At 51.9% G+C, this 18315-nt stretch overlaps 1 protein-coding gene across 3 annotated transcripts in view; it reads left to right on the top strand.

Annotated features, from left to right (window-relative positions):
* SLC25A25 (solute carrier family 25 member 25) overlaps positions 1 to 11950 on the top strand; it is a 38960-nt gene extending 27010 nt beyond the window's left edge. For 2 of the 3 annotated variants that reach the window (XM_053561303.1, XM_053561312.1), the window contains exons 2-10: positions 4076 to 4202; positions 4291 to 4378; positions 5374 to 5485; positions 6662 to 6820; positions 8746 to 8898; positions 9202 to 9309; positions 9405 to 9572; positions 10092 to 10242; positions 10342 to 11950. In XM_053561303.1, coding sequence (XP_053417278.1) covers positions 4076 to 4202; positions 4291 to 4378; positions 5374 to 5485; positions 6662 to 6820; positions 8746 to 8898; positions 9202 to 9309; positions 9405 to 9572; positions 10092 to 10242; positions 10342 to 10526 — 1251 coding nt within the window. In that variant the 3' untranslated portion in view covers positions 10527 to 11950. Of the gene's footprint in view, positions 1 to 1408; positions 1671 to 4075; positions 4203 to 4290; positions 4379 to 5373; positions 5486 to 6661; positions 6821 to 8745; positions 8899 to 9201; positions 9310 to 9404; positions 9573 to 10091; positions 10243 to 10341 lie in introns of those variants that run through there. The other variant, XM_053561320.1, reaches the window with a different exon arrangement.
* The last annotated feature ends 6365 nt before the right edge of the window (positions 11951 to 18315 follow it).

Here is an 18315-nt window from a genome sequence, read left to right as displayed (position 1 = left end):
TGGGCAGCTTAGGAGTCAGCTAAATATCATGGATTTAGTGGAGCCTGAGCCGCCTCAACAGAGCTGCCCCTAGTGTAGTCCAAGATCTTTCTTTACAGACTCATCATCAAATACTTGTAAGGGCCAAAATTTTGTATTGCTTGTTATAATCTCTGTTTCATAATGTTGTACATAAGCCTCAGCCCTTTTCACATCCTCTTTACAAGTTAACACAAAGCTTTTTAGTGTTTTAAGAAGTCCTTCTAATTTTGTTGGTTCCCAAAAACTACCCATTTTTATCCCTCCCGGTAGTGTGAAAATTCCATATTAGGAAGTGGGACTCTGTAGAAGGAACAAGGGTGAGACGGATCCCATTCTCGTCTTAGTGACGTAGTGTCTTCCTCCGCAGCACGATTCTGTGGGAAAGGAGTGAGGTGGAGCTGGCAGAACTTGAGATTTTCCTCATCCAGTGCCCAGCAGGATTTCTATGGTCACAGAAATGTTCAGTGACCATGTGTGGCCATAGAGCACTTGCAGCGTGACCACATGATTGAGGAACTGAGTTTGTAATTTCATTTCATTTTAATTAATTTAAATGTAAAAGGCTTCTGTTTTGAACAGCAAAGTTCTAGGCCAGGAGGCCACAACTGGACTGAGCTCTCAAGTGTTCTAAGTGGGGACATGGATAATGAAGACTAGGTCTTAGGTGAGGCCTCTGCAGAACCCAGATGGATGCCTCTGGGAGTCCCTCAGCACAGAGACCTTTAGATTGTACTGTGTCCTCTTTCCACTCCTGTCACACCAGCTTCCGGGCACTTCTGGACCCCTAGGTGAAGACTGCCAGGCAATGAGCTGGTTCCTATCCTAGGTGATGCGGCAGAGTGGCCCAGGAAAGGTTTCAGAGCACTTAGTACATGTGGCTTGTGGAGGGCTGGGGGTTCCCCACAGCAGAAGTCAGCAGATCAGTGCCTAGAAGGCCATGCATGGCAAAGACAGCCTGCAAGGTAGGGTCGTCATTCCAGGGTGGCTGTGGACCTGGCTTTTGTCCTCAGCCTGTTTTTAGCTGTCCTTGGTTCAGTGTCTCCCCATCCACAGATTTTTCCATTGAGAATGATTTACTAAGGGAAGAAAACTGTTGTATGGTGTGACGCCTTTGGGAACCTTGTGTGACAACAGGCTGAAGGCCTTTGTTTATTTGGAGGGGTTGGCAGCCAGGGGGTAAAAGTTTGTTTGGGCACCGTGTCTCCCCTGTCTTGGAAGAGTTAACTGCAGGGAGGCAGCGGGTGACGTCAGTCCTGATCTTTGCACCGCTCCCCTGGAGCACCCAGGTGCCGCCTTCTTCTGGGAGGTCTGTGCTCATTGGCTGCCGGCAGGACTTGCAGTGGGCGGGGCTTTTAAATTAAGTAGAAGGGCAGGGCTTCAGCAGCCAATGACAGCTGCAGCCGGCGTGTCTTGTGCAAGTTAACCGGGACTGGCAGCATTCACAGAACTTGCTCCGGTGGCGGTGCCTGAGCACCCAGCAGCCTGTCAGCATGCTCTGCCTGTGTCTGTACATGCCACTCATTGGGGAGGCCCAGACCGAGTTCCAGTACTTCGAATCCAAGGGGCTTCCCGCAGAGCTGAAGTCCATTTTCAAGCTCAGTGTCTTTATCCCGTCCCAGGAGTTCTCTACTTACCGCCAGTGGAAGCAGGTGTGTGGGTGACGTCGTTGGTACGTTAACTGGGGTTTGTGGAGTGAATGGCTGAGCAGCATCAGGAGTACGCATGCGTGAACTATCCCCCGCTGCAGAGAGGAAAGAATGTCTGAAATGTGGGAGTTTTTCTGCCCAGTTGTCCATCATGTGGCTACAGCCGGCAGAAGGTGTACGTCACAGGAGTGACTGGTTTTCATGTGACCTCTAAGGAAGGTTGGAATTCTGGCGAGGGCTACTTGTGGGAGGTTGAATCTGGAAAAGGAATCTCCTTTTGCTGAGGAATGGGAGATTGCCTGAAAGTATAGGTCTGGGAAGGGGACTGGGGGTAATCCAGCTGCTGTGAACTGTTTCTCTGACCTGTGGGGTGGAGGCTAGAAACGCATGTGAAAGGGGAGGCCCAGAGTCGGCCTGTGAAGGCTGGACTGAGCCTGGGTGCGAAGGTGTTGGGAACCTTTCCCACCTTCTAGACCTTCATGTCCCTGTGGAGCAGGCACTGTGGTCGTCCTAAAGATAGGGAACTGAGCAGCAGGGTCTGGGGGTTACTTGCCTCCTCAACTTTCTTGTTCATCAGACTCTATTGTCCCCCGGTGTTCCCCGTGCCAGCAGAGGTCAAACAGGGTGCACTGGGGGTAGATTTGCATACCCAAGAAAGGAGAAGGGAGCCCTAGTCCTTTCCAGGTAGACAATATTTTGAGACCAGCTGGAGCAGGCACATCACGGGCTGTCTGTGTCACAGAACCTGCCCCAGTAAGGCACATGGACTGCCTTGGTGGCAGATGTCTGGGTACCAGAGAGTTCCATGCTTAATGTTGTCCCCTTCCCTAAATGGCACATGGACTCATTCCCACTGCTCTCAGAATCTGTCTGGAGTGGACACCCTGTAGGTAATTGTATCACTGTTGGCTGAGAGCACAAATGTCCACAGGAAGTTAAACATAACCTTGGATAGCAGATGAAATATATACCAACATCTATCCCACATTCCAGCCACACCCCAACATTAGTCTTTTGATCATGTCAGGTCACGGGTTATCTTTCCTGGCCTCCCTCCTCAGCACACTCAGTGGCTTCAAGTGCTTTGAGATGTTGTCTAGGAGAGAGACCATGCTTGTGATCCTTTGAGAACATGATCTAGCTAATCGTCTATCAATTTCCAAACCCCAACTGGCTCAAAAGACTTTAGAACCCAAGCTGATTGGTGGATATTGAATGGATTTCTTGCTAGAAATTCAGGGAATACAGGAAAACTTTAACCATTTTCTTTGGGAGATTCTCAGTTCTGATTTTGGGTTCTAGATTTAGGGTGTTGCTATGTGAATGACTCATGTTTGTCCCCCACATTCTGGAGATTACCCTGTAGTGTGGCAGGAGGATCTGCAGGGAGTGGTTTGGGAATCCAACAGGCCTGGCTTGAATCCCGCCCACCACTTCCTTAGCTGTGTGACCTTGCGTAAATACTCAGCCTCTCAGAACTCCTGTTTCTTTCTCTATAAAATGGGAGAATGATAGTACCTACCTCCCAGGGCTATTTGAGAGGAGTCAATGGGTTTCTATAAGTAAAACATTTAGCACAACTTGTGGCATCTGCTAAGTGCTGAGGAAATATTTGCTCTTTTGTGGAGAAATACCAGTTGCTGAACAGTGAAAACCAATTTAGCTGTTTTAAACTAAAGCCACCTCCTAAGGCAGGTGCACAGTTTAGGAACCTCGTGGCCAAGGAACAGGGTCTCTCACAGTCTGCTTGGGTCACTAAGTCAAGCTGCCCTGGTCGTTAGCAGCTGGCTTAGAGAGCTAGTTGGTTATATCATGTGGCTTCCGTGAGACCAGGGACTGGCAATGCCATCAACTAACATGCCCAAGAATAGTTTCTCTGACTTCTGCAGCTTCCAGAGTGCTTTTGGCAGAGTTTCTGTCAAGCAGGTGTTGGCAGAGTCTAGCTCTGCCCCATATTTTCACCCTGGCCACCAAATTGTTCTTAAGTCAGTGCCACTTTTTGGTAGAAATAAGAGCAAGAGTTCCCAATAGAATTTGCAGTCCGAGGCCATCCCCATAACTTGGCAGGGAGCTGTGGGACTGGCGGCTAGAGACAGGGACAGCATGGCAGGGTAGCATGTCCTCAGAACACTGGTGGTGAGAATTACTCCTGGCCTGTCTGGAAGGTTCTCTGGGGGCTGCTTTCTCCTCTTTCTCTTAGCTTGTGAGGAAGGTAGCCTGGGTCCTTGCTTGGCTTCTGACCAGCACTTGGCATAAGAGTAAATCTCCATGGTGGTTTTGGGAGCGGAATAGATGCATCTTCAGTCATTGGCGTCATAGATAAGCACCAAAGTGTCCTGGGGTGAGGGGGGGCCCTCTGAAGGACAAGGCAAGGCTGGGGCATGAGTTTACTTTTCCCCCCCCTGTAGAAAATTGTACAAGCTGGAGATAAGGACCTCGATGGGCAGCTAGACTTTGAAGAATTTGTCCATTATCTCCAAGATCATGAGAAGAAACTGAGGCTGGTGTTTAAGAGTTTGGACAAAAAGAATGATGGTAAGCATTCCCTCCTGAGCCACCGGCTGGCCCGTCCTTGGGCCCCCGTGTGCCAGCCCCTGCTCAGGGCCTTTGTTGTTTGTTGCAGGCCGCATTGACGCACAGGAGATCATGCAGTCGCTGCGGGACCTGGGGGTCAAGATATCTGAACAGCAGGCTGAAAAAATTCTCAAGAGGTGAGTGCTCAGCCAGCTGAGTGTTGGTTTAACTTCTGTGACAGAAAAAAAAGTTCTTAGGCTAGCTCTGTGACACTGCTGTTCACTGTATTGTCCCAATTGCTCCAAACCTGGCCTTTTCTTGTGGTTTAAAAGGATGAATAAGTAACCCTTCCTGGAGGCTAGCCTCTCCCCAGGTTTCCTGGCCAGCCCTCATTTGAACAATCACAAATCACTTGGAATCATGCCCATTTGCCAGTGACCCATGAAGAGAAAAGACTAGTTGAGTGGGGTGAGGAGTTTCCAAGTGAGTGAAAGGCCGGCAGAGAACACCACCACTGCCTGTCCAGAATGGGAGAGGGGCTCTGACCATGGCCTTCACCTGTGAAGGCAGCACCTCGTTCTTAATGCCGTGTCAGATGTGCTGCCCAGATGGCTCCCTGGTAAGGGGTGGTTGCCAGAATATGGCACGGACTAGCCCTAGGAGTTGTTTTCTTTCCTGGCCGAGCCTTTCCAGAATCCTGCAGCCTGAGTGCTGGCCGGTCCTCAGAGACAGCAGCATCTCACATGGCGGCTCCCTGGGGTCATTATCTGGGGGGGGCTGTCCTTGTGCTGCGCTGTACCCCTATGTCTTGGGTGTGTGCTTGCTTCACTAACATCTGCTCTGGGCACTTACTGGTATTGTTTCTCCTCTCTCCTCTGCACCCTCCTTTGTCTGTCTGTCAGAATACGAACGGGCCACTTCTGGGGCCCTGTCACCTAGTAAGTATCCGTGTTGCCCGGTGACTGCCTCTCTCCTCTGTGCCTGATTAGAATGGGAATCTTATGAGCCATTGTACTTCTATTTCTTGCAATGTGGCCTGTGGAGCCAACTTGCCCTTTCTCATCAGGGGCAGAGGCGCCTTCTGTGGCTTCCTTAATGGCCACAGCACCTGCCCTTGGCTTGCCTGGAGGTGGGAAGTGCAGCTGACAATTGGGGCCTGTTTACACATGGGCATCCTTGCTTTCTCTTGCAGCATGGACAAAAATGGCACAATGACCATCGACTGGAATGAATGGAGAGACTACCACCTCCTGCACCCTGTGGAGAATATCCCCGAGATCATCCTGTACTGGAAGCATTCCACGGTGAGGACCAGGCCCACAGGCATCCCTTAGCCCAGCACCAGGGTAGGACTGTGGGTTCCCAGCTGCCTCCTCTTCAACAGCAAGGCTGTCCCATCCCCTGCCTGCCCTAGGGAGCCATCCACATGCTCGCCTGGCTCCCCCGGCTCCCCCCACACCAGTTGACCTGCATAGACCCATCACTCACACCAGTCTCCCTGCCAGGAATGTCCCGTCCCCATATGCCACCTGCTCTTCACAGTCAATTTCAAATGTCCCTCCCCCTAATGCTTGTTCTCCCAAAGCCCATGTGAACCTTTCCTGCTGGGGGTTGGGGACAGAAGTTACTCTATACCGAGCACATAGGTGGAGCTATCAGGTGTCGTCCCCTGCCACACACCCTTTTTGGTGTCATATATCTCATTGGCAAAAAGGACATCCCCACAGTTACGTCCTTGTTGCCTTTTCAACCTGACCACTGTGATTCATGGACAGGAATCTGGGTCTGTGTCAACCTCCCTGCCCGTGAGCCCCTTCAGCTTGGTTGCTCCTTTCTGTTGGTTCTTGCTGAGGCCTCGCTGTGTGCAGTCCTGTCTCCCTGGGCAGGGGGGCCAGAAGTGTCCCCATCAGCCTCCCACAGTGCTGCGCTGGGCTAGTTGGGTGGAATTATGTGGACGGCTCCAGGGCTGGGAGCAGCTGGCCCAAGTCTCTGACCTGCAGCCCTGGGTCAGAGCAGCACTGGCTCTGATCAGCCTGGATGCTGCCCCTGGAGTGTGTATTACGCAGGCAGCAGGCCCGCATATTTGCTGAGGCCTTGCATAATGTTCTGCCAGCACGATCTGGTTACATACCGGGTTTCAGAGCTTTTACCCCAATGTCCCTGCCAGGCCTTGGAAGCTGGCCACACAGGAGCTCCCTGGTGGCACTGGAGAGGCTGAATGGTTTCATAAGTGGTCTCTCCCAGCTGCACTCACCTCGGTCTCACCTGGTCTCTCCAGGACCACAGTGAAAAATGAGTGCTTTGCCCCCTTCAGAGGGTGAAGGACCCCCATCGGCTTCCTAAACAGGGTCTTTGGCGCTCTCACAGTCATGTGGTCCCTGGGAAGGAGCCATGTGAGAGGGTGGATAGCAGTGGGTGTCAGCTGCCCTGCCTGAGCATCCTGAGCAAGGTCATGTCATCTGCTCGGGTCTTCCTCACAGATCTTTGATGTGGGCGAGAATCTGACAGTGCCTGATGAGTTCACAGTGGAGGAGCGGCAGACTGGGATGTGGTGGAGACACCTGGTGGCAGGAGGCGGGGCCGGGGCTGTCTCCAGAACCTGCACAGCCCCCCTGGACAGACTGAAGGTGCTCATGCAGGTATGCTGGCGAACAGGTCCCAAACCACCTGTTTTTTTGCATTGGGAGTCACTGGCTGGTTGGTTTCCCCTCCCCTGGGGGGGTACCCTGCTCTGGGCCCAAACTTTTCTAACCCAATAAATTAGATTAAAATTACTGCTCAGACAAGGGCATCATTAGATCTACCCTAACTGACCTTTTGCGCATAACAGATCTAATTTTATCTGAGGCACTTAAGCCAGATGTCACATTACAGGAGCTTATGCAGAGAGATGAAGCCGGTGAGACTCGGATGAGGCAGCAACCAACTTCTTAAGCACATCTCGTGTAGGGCACCCCCTGGTGGGGGCAGGGGATGGATGTGAGCAGATCCTTACCTGACCCAGATGCCAGTGGGACAGTGCCGTCACCTTGGCCGGGTGTGCAAATCCACGTCCACAGGGCAGAGATAAGCTGGGCTGATGTCATGGCAGATTGTGAAACCAATCCACACAACGACATCTGGTGGACTTTGATGTCTTCTGAGCAGTGACCAGCCACCCTTGTCCCCTTGCTTGTGTCTAGCACTTTTTGTACCAGGAGCCCTGCTCAGAAAAGGCAGCTTCCTTTGCCCTGGGCCACTCGGTTAGAGTGAGCAAACATGAACTCCCTGTGTAAACTGCAACAGGGAAGCTGAATGGTTCAGGGTGGAGAGCTTTGGGCTTGGACTCTGCCCCAGCCCACTCCCTCCCTGCAGTGTGACCTTGGGCAAGCCCTTACCTCCCAAGACCTCCTTTCCTCTGTGAAAATGGGGGGATAATTGACTTATCAGTGTGGGGGGCTTTTTTGTTTGCTTTGTTTTGTTTTTTTTGAGACCAGGTCTCTGTCACCTGGGCTAGAGTACAGTGGCATCATCGTAGCTCACTGAAACCTCTAACTCCTGGGCTCAAGTGATCCTATCTCAGCCTCCCAAGTAGCTGAGACTACAGGCACATGCTGTCATGCCCAGCTAAGTTTTCTAATTGTTTTTGTAGAGATAGGATCTTGCTCTTACTCAGGCTGGTCTCAAACTCCTGACCTCAGGCGATCCTCCTGCCTTTGCCTCCCAAAGGGCTACAATTACAGTTGTGAGCCATTGGACCCAGCCATCAGTGTATGTGTGTGTTTTTTAACAGAGTTCCCAGGAATTGACAGAGATTAAAAGCATTCCTTGGGTGAAATGATACAATGTCTGGGTGACAAAGCAAGACCCTGCCTCTATAAAAATAAATAAATAAGTAATGGGGCAGAGATTGGCTATGGTTTGATGTAAGCTGAGGGTGAGTTCATGGAGGTGCATTATACAATGTATAATTCTTTCTACTTTTGAATATATTTGAAATTTTTCTTTTTTTTGACACAGAGTCTCATTATAATGTCGCCCTTGATAGAGTGCCATGGCGTCACAGCTCACAGCAATCTCAAACTCTTGGGCTTAAACGATTCTCTTGCCTCAGCCTCCCCAGTAGCTGGAACTATAGGTGCCCGCCACAATGCCCAGCTATTTTTTTGTTGCAGTTGTCATCGTTGTTTAGCTGGCCAGGTCTGGGTTTGAACCCGTCTGCCTCGGTGCATGTGGCCAGTGCCATAACCACTGTGCTATGGGCGCTGAGCCTATTTGGAATTTTTCTATGATAAAAAGGTCAATTTTTGAAAAACAAGTTGTGCTTTTCCTTGGATCAATTTTTTTTATTTTAAAAAGTAGTCCTTGTAAAGATGTGTAGCATAATATTGGCACATGGTAGATAGCTGTAAAAAATCTCGTTGAACCTAACTTACATTTAAATCTCATTATGCTGAGTTAGTCTGCACAACACTAACAAGGAAGAGCCTTCCTGTTGGCCAGTGAGAAGAGGCTCTTGGCAGGATGATGGTAGCCTGTGGGCCCTACACGGTTACATCTAACCAACTTGTTCTTCCCTCGGCAGGTCCATGCCTCCCGCAGCAACAACATGTGCATTGTTGGTGGATTCACCCAGATGATTCGAGAGGGAGGGGCCAAATCACTCTGGCGGGGCAATGGCATCAACGTCCTTAAAATCGCCCCTGAGTCAGCCATCAAATTCATGGCCTATGAGCAAGTGAGTGCCCGGCTCTCTATGGAGAGTTGCCAATTGGCAGCTGCTACCAGACTTTCCCTAGACTGAGCTCCCTGAAAAACCTAGAGTCACACATCCTACCCAAGGGGCAGTGGGTAAGGCATGGCCCTGAGGCCAGCTCTACCACCAGTTCCACTTTAAGCCGGTTCCTTCCATTTCTGGGCAGCAAAAATGTGCCTGGAATACCAGGTCTCATCTAAAACATACTGGCTTCATGAGGAAGGGTGGGGGAGGACCAGGTGCTTAGTCTCTAAATGTACCCTGTGGTTTGTCTCCCTGTTCTAGATCAAGCGTCTGGTTGGTAGTGACCAGGAGACCCTGAGGATTCATGAAAGGCTTATGGCAGGGTCTTTGGCAGGGGCCATCGCCCAGAGCAGCATCTACCCCATGGAGGTGAGGGACCACCTTCATCCTGGGGGCTGGCAGCATGCATGGGGCTAGGCTGAGGAGAGGCCGTGTTCACACTTCCTGTTGCTCCGATTCTGTAGGTCTTGAAGACCCGGATGGCCCTGCGGAAAACAGGCCAGTACTCGGGCATGCTGGACTGTGCCAGAAGGATCCTGGCTAGAGAGGGGGTAGCCGCCTTCTACAAAGGCTACGTCCCCAACATGCTGGGGATCATCCCCTATGCTGGCATTGACCTAGCCGTCTACGAGGTGAGGTCCTAGAGGTTTCAGGCCCTGGGCAGATTTCAGAAATCCCCTTCTGTTCTGCACCTGCCCCACCCCAGCCCTTTCTGGCTTCCTCCCTGATGGACTGGGGATGGTTAACTTAGGAAGCAGCCCCAAAGACTGGTTCTCCATCTGGGTCATCTGTTCATTGCATGGCTCTCCTCCCCGCTCCCCACCCCTGGCAGTATCCAGCACAGCCTGCCCAGGGTCTGCATCCCCAGGACTCAGCAGGCAGATTCCCAGAGCATGTGACCCTCAGGGGCTCACAGGTCCCCAGCAGACTCCAGACAGATCACAGAAGTCATTTACGTGCAAGGAAGCACCTTGTCCTATCCAGGAATCTCTAATGATAGCAGAAACTAAGGGCAGGCAGGCCAGGAGTTCTGCAAGGCCCAGGCCATGCAGTTGAGTAACAGTGGCTTCGGGGACTAGTACTGCCCAACCTGAGGCTTGCCACCTCCCCAGCTCTTCCAGGGTTCATTCCCATCCTCCCTTCCCTTCTAGACGCTCAAGAATGCCTGGCTACAGCGTTATGCCGTGAACAGTGCAGACCCCGGCGTGTTTGTGCTCCTCGCCTGTGGCACCATTTCCAGTACCTGTGGCCAGCTGGCCAGCTATCCGCTGGCCCTGGTTAGGACACGGATGCAGGCACAAGGTGAGGCTGATCCTGGGACAGTCCCCAGGAGCCCATCCCCGGGCAGGCTGGGGGTTGGGGGGTGCAGGCAGAGCATCTGACGGTGGCTTTTTCCTGCAGCCTCCATCGAGGGTGCTCCAGAGGTGACCATGAGCAGCCTCTTCAGACAGATCCTGAGAACCGAGGGGGCCTTCGGGCTGTACCGGGGGCTGGCCCCCAACTTCATGAAGGTCATCCCAGCTGTGAGCATCAGCTATGTGGTGTATGAGAACCTGAAAGTAACCCTGGGTGTGCAGTCACGGTGACGGGAGGGAGGGCATCCCTGTACCCCGCGGACTCACTGATCCTGGGCCACAGCCCCAGGATGTGCAGCCATCTCATTCTGTGAATGTGCCAACACTAAGCTGACTACGCCAAGCTGTGAAAACCCTGGGACGCACCCAGGGGTGGGAGGGGTGGGAGAGCTGGCAGGCCCATGGGGCTTGTCCTGCTGACCTTGGTGGGCCCTCAACACTGGTTCCAGAGAAGATGTGTGGGCATTCCTTAGGGTCCAGGGGTCAGCAGGATCTAGGCTCTCACACGTAGGAATAGGACATTTCCTGCAGTGCCTGCCAAATAGCAAGCTCGGAGGCCAACTTAGTTCTTCCATCTTGTCCTCGCAGCCAACATTGGCCATAGGCCCCGCGCTCCCTGGCCTGCCGAGCGTTTCCCCATGCCCCTATGCTTCCTGCCTCTCTGCCGAGGTGATGGGGCAGGAGGAGGGCTACTAGCCCTCTCCCCTCCCCAGCCTCTCTCCTCAGTCCATGGAGAAAGGTGGGGCTGGTCCAATTCCCAACCTGCAGGGTCCACTGACTCGGTGTGCGGTAAGAGTAAAGGGTCTAGCTCTGTGCTTCCCTCACCTGAGCCCTGCTGTTGGCCTCCAAGCTCACCAGCAGCTGAGCACCTGGTGTACGTGTGCATGCAGTGGGGTGCTGGCTGCCTGGCATTATGGCACTTGGCTTCATGGAAGGCGAGCCCTGGAACCCAGAGGCCTCTGCTCTCTGCTTTGGGACTTCCTAGTGCTCTGAGCTGGCCTGGAGTCTTGTCAGGACTGGCACCAGCTCAGAACCAAATTCACTGTCCTCACTCTGGCATGAGGGCAGTGGAGGATCGTGTTTTAGAGTGATGGGCAGAGCATCTGCATGCCCTGGTGAGAGAACTAAGGTGGTAAAGGCCTTAATTATGTATCTTTCGGAAAAGGGTTTTGTTTAAGACAAACTGGAAGAATATGCAAGTTCTGTGCTTCCAGAGGGAAGACAAGGGGAGCAGGTGGTTTGGCTGATAGCATTAAAGTCTGCTTCTGACGCCCCTGGGGATGTGTGTCCAATCCCACTCGGGGCAAAGTGGGACCAGCCTCACATTCCACTCATGTGACATGTCACACTGCTTGAAGCCTATTTATTTTGTATTTATTTGAACAGAGTTATGTCCTAACTATTTTTATAGATTTGTTTAATAGCCTATCATTTTCAAGTTCATTTTTTATTCATATTTATGTTCATGGTTGATTGTACTTTCCCATGCCACCAGGTGGGGAGGAGGGGAAGGAAGGGCCTCGGAAGGGATCCTTTCTGACTCCCACGCCCGATGTCGTGTCCAAAGAAATTCCTCTCAGGACTGGAGACAGAAGGAGAGTCCTTTGGCAGTGGGGGCAGGGAGAATGGGAGAAACCTCAGCATTGAAGGCAAAAGTCCAATTTCCTGGACTGGGAAGATTTTTTTATTTCAGCCTTTTTGAATGACAAGGCAGTGAGGTGCCTCGCACTGAGAATCTGGGGGGCTTGAGAAGAGGGTAGGAGCTGGCTCCCCCAACTGCCCTCACTCAGTAATACTGGTCAACTAGAGACTTCACAGCTGCCCTTCATTCCACCAGAATGGCCTGATGAGGAAAACTTCAATAGGATGCAAAGATCAATGCAAAAATTGTTATATATAAATATATATAGTTATAACTGGAATTTGTCAAAAAGCAAATTAAGAATTGGAAGTTATTGCTTAAAACAGCCTTGTAATAAAGTTGTTTCAAAGCTAATGGTGGAGTCAGGATTTTCTGATCTAGGCTTGGGTGACTTGAGGGCATTTATATTAACATGTACGAAAATGAATCCATTTTTCTCCTCTGAAACTCAGGCAGCCTTACCCTCATTAGTGGGTGCTCATTAGATTTGGGGTGCTCTCACCAGTGCCCCAAGTTGCCCTATGAAATGGTCCTTCCTCAGCCCGTCTTGGGCAGAGCCCTCCCTCCCTCCCTCCATGGAAGCACCATCTTCCCCACCCTGCCACTGTCCCTCTGTGACCTCAGACCTCTCCTCTTTACTCACACACCTGCGTCCTCTTCTTGCTGAAGATTACTTTCAACATCTATATTTAGATGACCCTGGTTTTACACTTGAATAAACACCAGACCCACTAAGCAGAGATGTGGACTTTATAGTTGGATTAAACAGCTGACCGGCATCTTCTAAGTGTCACATGTCTGAAGCCAAATTCTAAAGTTTTCCTCTTCAAATCTCCCCCCTTTTCCTCATCCCAGCAAAGGGCAACTCCTTGCTTCTAGGGACTTAAACCAGAAACCTTGGAGTCATCCTGCATCCTGGACTCCACGCTTCCCTCTCATTCTAGGTCAAATCCATTAGCAAATCCTTTCAGCTCTACCTGCAAAATATATCTGCAATCCAACCACTTCTCACAGCCTCCACTCCTGCCACCTGGTGAAGACAATGCCATTTCTTATCTGCCACACTTGTCTCTCCTTCCCTCTCACAGTAAGCCTGAGTGACCCTTCGAAAACCTAAAGTCTGGTTCATGAAAACCCTCCAATGAATAGACAGGCGATAGCCTGGGAGAAAATCTTGCAGTACAATATATTACATACATGCATGTATATATATGCACATGTATATATATATATAAATCTAACAGGACCTGTATCCAGAATGTATTAACTACTGTAACTCAAGAAAAGGACAACCCAATTAACAATTGGCACTTCTCGGGCAGCGCCTGTGGCTCAAAGGGGTAGGGCGCTGGTCCCATATGCCGGAGGTGGCGGGTTCAAACCCAGCCCCGGCCAAAAACCACAAAAAAAAAAAAAAAAACAAAACAATTGGCACTTCTCAAACGAGCATGAAGGAGTGGTTGATAAACATGAAAAAGGGCTTAGCACCATTACTTGTCACAGAGAAGCGACACTGTCATGACATCAGTGCACATACACCAGCACTGCGGTTCAAGCCTGCACCCGAGTTTGGGAATCTGGAGCAAGCAGACTCCTCAGACGTGGCCGGCAGCAAGTAAAATGCTAACCACTTTGGAGCACTGCTTCTACGAAAGGTAAACTGCTGCTCTGTGACCCAGCAGTTCTCCTAGGTATTTACCACTTTCCCCCTAAATGAAAATGTGTCCACAGAGGAATGTACATGGCTCACGGCAGCTTCATTCATAACAGCCAAAACTTGGGAGCCGTCGAGGTATCCATCAGCGGGTCAGACTCCCGCACTGTGTCCATATGGTGGAATGCTGCTCGATGACAAATGGAAGTGAGTTACTGAGGCTCACCACAACGTGAGGAATCTAAAACAGAAGCCAAACACAAAAGAGTAAATCTTCTAGGTAAATTCTACCTAATCTGTCTTTTTTTTTTGTGGAGACAGAGTCTCACTTTATCGCCTCTGTAGAGTGCTGTAACATCATAGCTCACAGCAACCTCCAACTCCTGGGCTCAGGCAATTCTCTTGCCTGAGCCTCCCAAGCAGCCAGGACCACAGGCGCCCACCACAACGCCCAGCTATTTTTTTGTTGCAGTTTAGCTGGGGCCGGGCTTGAACCCGACACTTTAGGTATATGGGGCTGGCGCCCTACCCCCTGAGCCACAGGCACCATCCTAATCTGTTTTTCTAATCCATGGTGGCTGGAGAGAAGCCGTGTGCATACATATGTCAACGCTTATGTGCCTGGCAGGGTAGCAACCCTGTAGTCCAGCTACTCTGGAGGCTGAGGAGGAAGGATCGCTTGAGGCCAGAAGCTCGAGGCTGCAGTGAGCTGTGATAGCGCCCGTGAAGAGCCACAGCACTCCAGCCTAGGCAACACAGAGACCCCATCTCATACAGGGAAAAACCACCTCATTGAACTACATAGTCAGACACCATATATTTCACTGCATGTAAATTATATCTGAATTTAAAAAAAAGAAGGGGGCAGAAAACCTAGTACCCCCTTTCTCACCCACTGCCCCTCCCACCACCGACCTACCTGTGCTGGGGTGTTGCTGGGAGTTCCCGGGGAGGGGGACCCCTTCCTGGTAAACTGCTGACAAGGCCATGGTACCACAGGCGGTGTGATCCAAGGCTCTGAGTATGGGAGGACCGCCTTTCTCATTTAAATCAATATTCACTCACCTACCTTAGTGTCCCTGTTTTCTTTAAGGCCTCCAAGATGATACAGGTTTGAGCCCCACAAATCTGGAACTCACCCTCAGGGCTCTACCAGTCCCCCTCCAGCCCCGGGGCTACCCAGCCTTCATCCCTCCCTGCCTGCAGGCTCTGTCCCTGAGTGGCTTCCTCACTTCTTTATGTCACTGCTCAGAGGGTCACCTTGTTGGAAGTGGGACAGGCTGTCTCTCTCCCTGGCCCCCCACCCTGCTGTGTTCTGTGGGCACAGCACCTCCTAAGGTCTGTGAGGGCAAGACTCAGGGGCAGGGTGTGTGTTTTCAGTTGCACCTCCAGTGCCCAAGATGCTCCTGGCACACCAAGGCTCAATAAAATGTCTGTTCAATCTCTGTCCACACTGCAGTCCCCTGATAGCCCAGGCATGACTGGCCCAGCCGGCAGGAAAAGGAATGCAGCAGCATGGGGAACCCTCCAGGGCATTCTGGCATCCAGAGGCTACAGCGGGAGGCACAGAGGGTTCCCACATGTGAAACTGGCACCTACCACTGTCCTGGGTTGAACGATGTCCTCCCCCAAAACTCATGACCTAGAACCTCAGAACATGGCCTCATTTGGAAATAGGCTCCTTGCAGATGTCATCAAGTTTAGATGAGGTCATCCTGAATTAGGAAGGGCCCTAAGTCCAATGACTGGTGTCCTTATAAGAACAGGGAAATTGGGACACAGAAAAGAGAGACACTCAGACACGTGATGACGAAGGTGGAGATTGAGGTGAATCTTCCAGAAGCTAGGAAGAGACATAGAGCAGACCCTGCCTCTGACCCCTCCAGAAGGAATCAGTCCTTACCCTGCTTGGAGGTCTCCAGAGCTGCAGGGTACTAAATGTGTACCCATTTTCCTGGTGATCTGTTACCGCAGCCCTGGGGACAGGAGACTAATCACTTGTTTTCAGCTGCTTGTTCTAGGGTAATGGGCATGTCACTTCCCAGCCAAAGAGTCTTAGCAAATTGGTGTCCCCTGCCCCTAACCTGGCCCTGTCCAGGCCCGACCTCAGTTCCAGCAGGGAGGAGGGACCCCTCCAGCATGAGGTCAACCCTGGGGTGCTCTGGGAGTTGCTGTGCAGAGCGAACCTTCCTGTGGCTACCTCCTCTGCTCTGTCCCCTGCCTTCCTGTCTACTCCTGTCACCTTAGTGAGGCCTTCACTGACCCCCCTCCTTAGAACTGCACCTTTGTCCCCACCCAGCCTAGCCCTCCATCTGTTTGATTTTTCTCCCAGCACTTTCCACTGTCAACTGTGCTATTTCCCCTCTTGGTTTCCTGCCTGTCTCCTCCCCTGGGAATGTCAGCTCCATGAGGGTGGGGCATCTCTTGGCAGTGCTCCGTGGGTCCTTGACATCCACATGTTTCTTGGTGGGTGGGTGGACTGTGCCCCCACAAAGAACCCAGAATCTGTGAATCAGGTTCCATGGCAAAGGGTAATTAAGGCAGCTAATCGCCTGGCCCCCAAACAGGGAGATGGTCCTGAGTCATCCAGGCAGCCCGGTGTGATCACAGGAAACTTTTAGTGGGAAGAAGGAGCAGGAAAGCCAGCGAGCGAGCGGGTGCAGGGAGACCCCACACTGTGTTGCTGGCTTCGAAGAGGAGGAAGAGGCAGCAAGCCAAGGACAGCAGCCTCTGAAAGGCAATGAAAGGGATTCTCCCCTGGAGCCCCCAGCAGGAACGCAGCCTGCCTGACACCTTGATTTTAGTCCCATGAGATCCACTTCAGACATCTGACCTTCAGAACTTGATAATGCAATTCCATTGTTTAAGTTTGTTGTGATCTGTTAGGACAGGCACCGGGGACAAACACACCTGGGTAGCTCCAGACTTCCCTTCTTCATCTTGGCTCAGAAGAGCCACTTCCCACCCACTGGACCCCTGGTGGGGATAAAACCCCTTAGTCGAGGTTCCCAACTAGAGTCCTGCAGAGGGGAGTGGGAAGGGCAGCTTCAGGAAGCTTTCCTGACCTACAGACACTAGGACAGTGGAAATCCCTGTTCTACAGTGTTCAGGCTTTGTGACCTTGGGCAAGTCACACCACCTCTCTGAGCCTGCTTATCCTTTAGAGGAAGAAAGCAAGACTCACCTGGGAGGGCTGTTGGGAAATTGAGGTGGGAAATTATCCTTAATTAACAGTCTCATCTCTCAGCAGCCCCCCTTCCTCCAGGGTTCCACGTATGCACAGAATGACGCCTGCAGTCCCCGATGGGCCTGGGGTCTCATGCACCTGTGAGGAAATCTGAAGCCAACCCAGGAGCCTCCAACTATATGGTCTGTCCGGTCCCCCTTTTGGATCCTTCCTGAAGCTGACCCTTGGTCTCAGGCCTGCTGGGGCACTACACACACTGGCCCTCACTCAGTTTACAGCCGTTCTAGGTGACGCTGCTACTGCCATGTCCCTGTTTTACAGACCAGGAAGGGAAGGGGCTTGCCCAGGGCCTCCCTGTGAGCAGATGACAGAGTTCAGATGCAGGTCAATGGACACCAGAGTGGCACGCTGCAAGCATGGGGGTACAGATGTCGTGGGCTCTGCTGAGAGACAAGAGCCATCGCCCACACTGGTACAGCAGGCTGGAACTATGACACAGCCCACTGGTGTCATACATGCCTGGGGGACATGCATCCCTCATCTCACCCCAGGAGGGTGGCACCTGGTCCCTGTTTCCCTGGAGCCAGGAGGCCACAGAGAACCTGGAAAATCTTGGGCAGGTCTGTGCTTGAGTCCTTATCCCCAGGCAAGTCTTCTGCCTCTCTGAACCTCAGTTTCCTCATTAGCAAGATGGACATGATACCTTCCCTATCTCGAGAAGGAAGGGACTTGTCTGGGTTCATACAAAGGATAAATAAATATTAAACCAAGGTTCAAACCAGCCTTCTTCACTCTAAGACCCCTTTCTCAACCAGACTCACTGCTGGACTTCCCGCAGCCCAGATCTCACTGGTCCCAGCAGGTCGGAATGTGGGGGAAAGGCGGGAGGGGGGCTGTGTTTGGGCCCCAGCTGCTGGCCTGGACTTTGGCATCTGCCCTTAAGGGCCACAGGTAGCAGGAGCAGCCTGCATGGCCCAGCTGTCTGGGAGGGGTCAGGGAGGGGTGTGGTGGGGCAGAGGAACCAGGAACAGCACCCCCATCCTTCAGACCACTGAACTGAGGCCAGAAAAGCCCAAGGTCTGCCCCAGTCCCCCAGGACCAAGATAAACCTAGGCCTTCTACTCTGGACAGCCTCAAAGAGATGAGGTCTCTCTCATCTGCTATCATCCATCAGCACAGTCCTGATGCAGAGGAGCCATTACCTCCCATAGCAGTTGAGGCTGACAAAAGAAGGAGCCTGCACCACCCATGCCAGCCAGTGTGGGGCGCCCTGGCTGAACCCAAGAGCCCACTCCCAGCCTGTCAGCTTACAGAAGAGGCAACTGAGACACAGACGGGAAACCTGCCAGGTCACCAAGACCCCTGCAGCCATTCCTCTTCTCTGACTATACTTGTCTTAATTCATCTGTACCAGTGTCCCGGAGCAGCTGCTACCAGTAACCACAACCCTGGTGACTTAACACAAATGCAGCCTCTCAAAGTCCTGGAGGCCAAAGTTCAATCAGTTCCACTGGGCTGAAATCAAGGAGACAACAGG

This window comes from Nycticebus coucang, chromosome 2, assembly GCF_027406575.1.
Source record: "Nycticebus coucang isolate mNycCou1 chromosome 2, mNycCou1.pri, whole genome shotgun sequence".
Taxonomy (NCBI): domain Eukaryota; kingdom Metazoa; phylum Chordata; class Mammalia; order Primates; family Lorisidae; genus Nycticebus; species Nycticebus coucang.
Note: the sequence above shows the minus strand (reverse complement) of the source record. Positions and strands in the feature narration are given on the sequence as shown.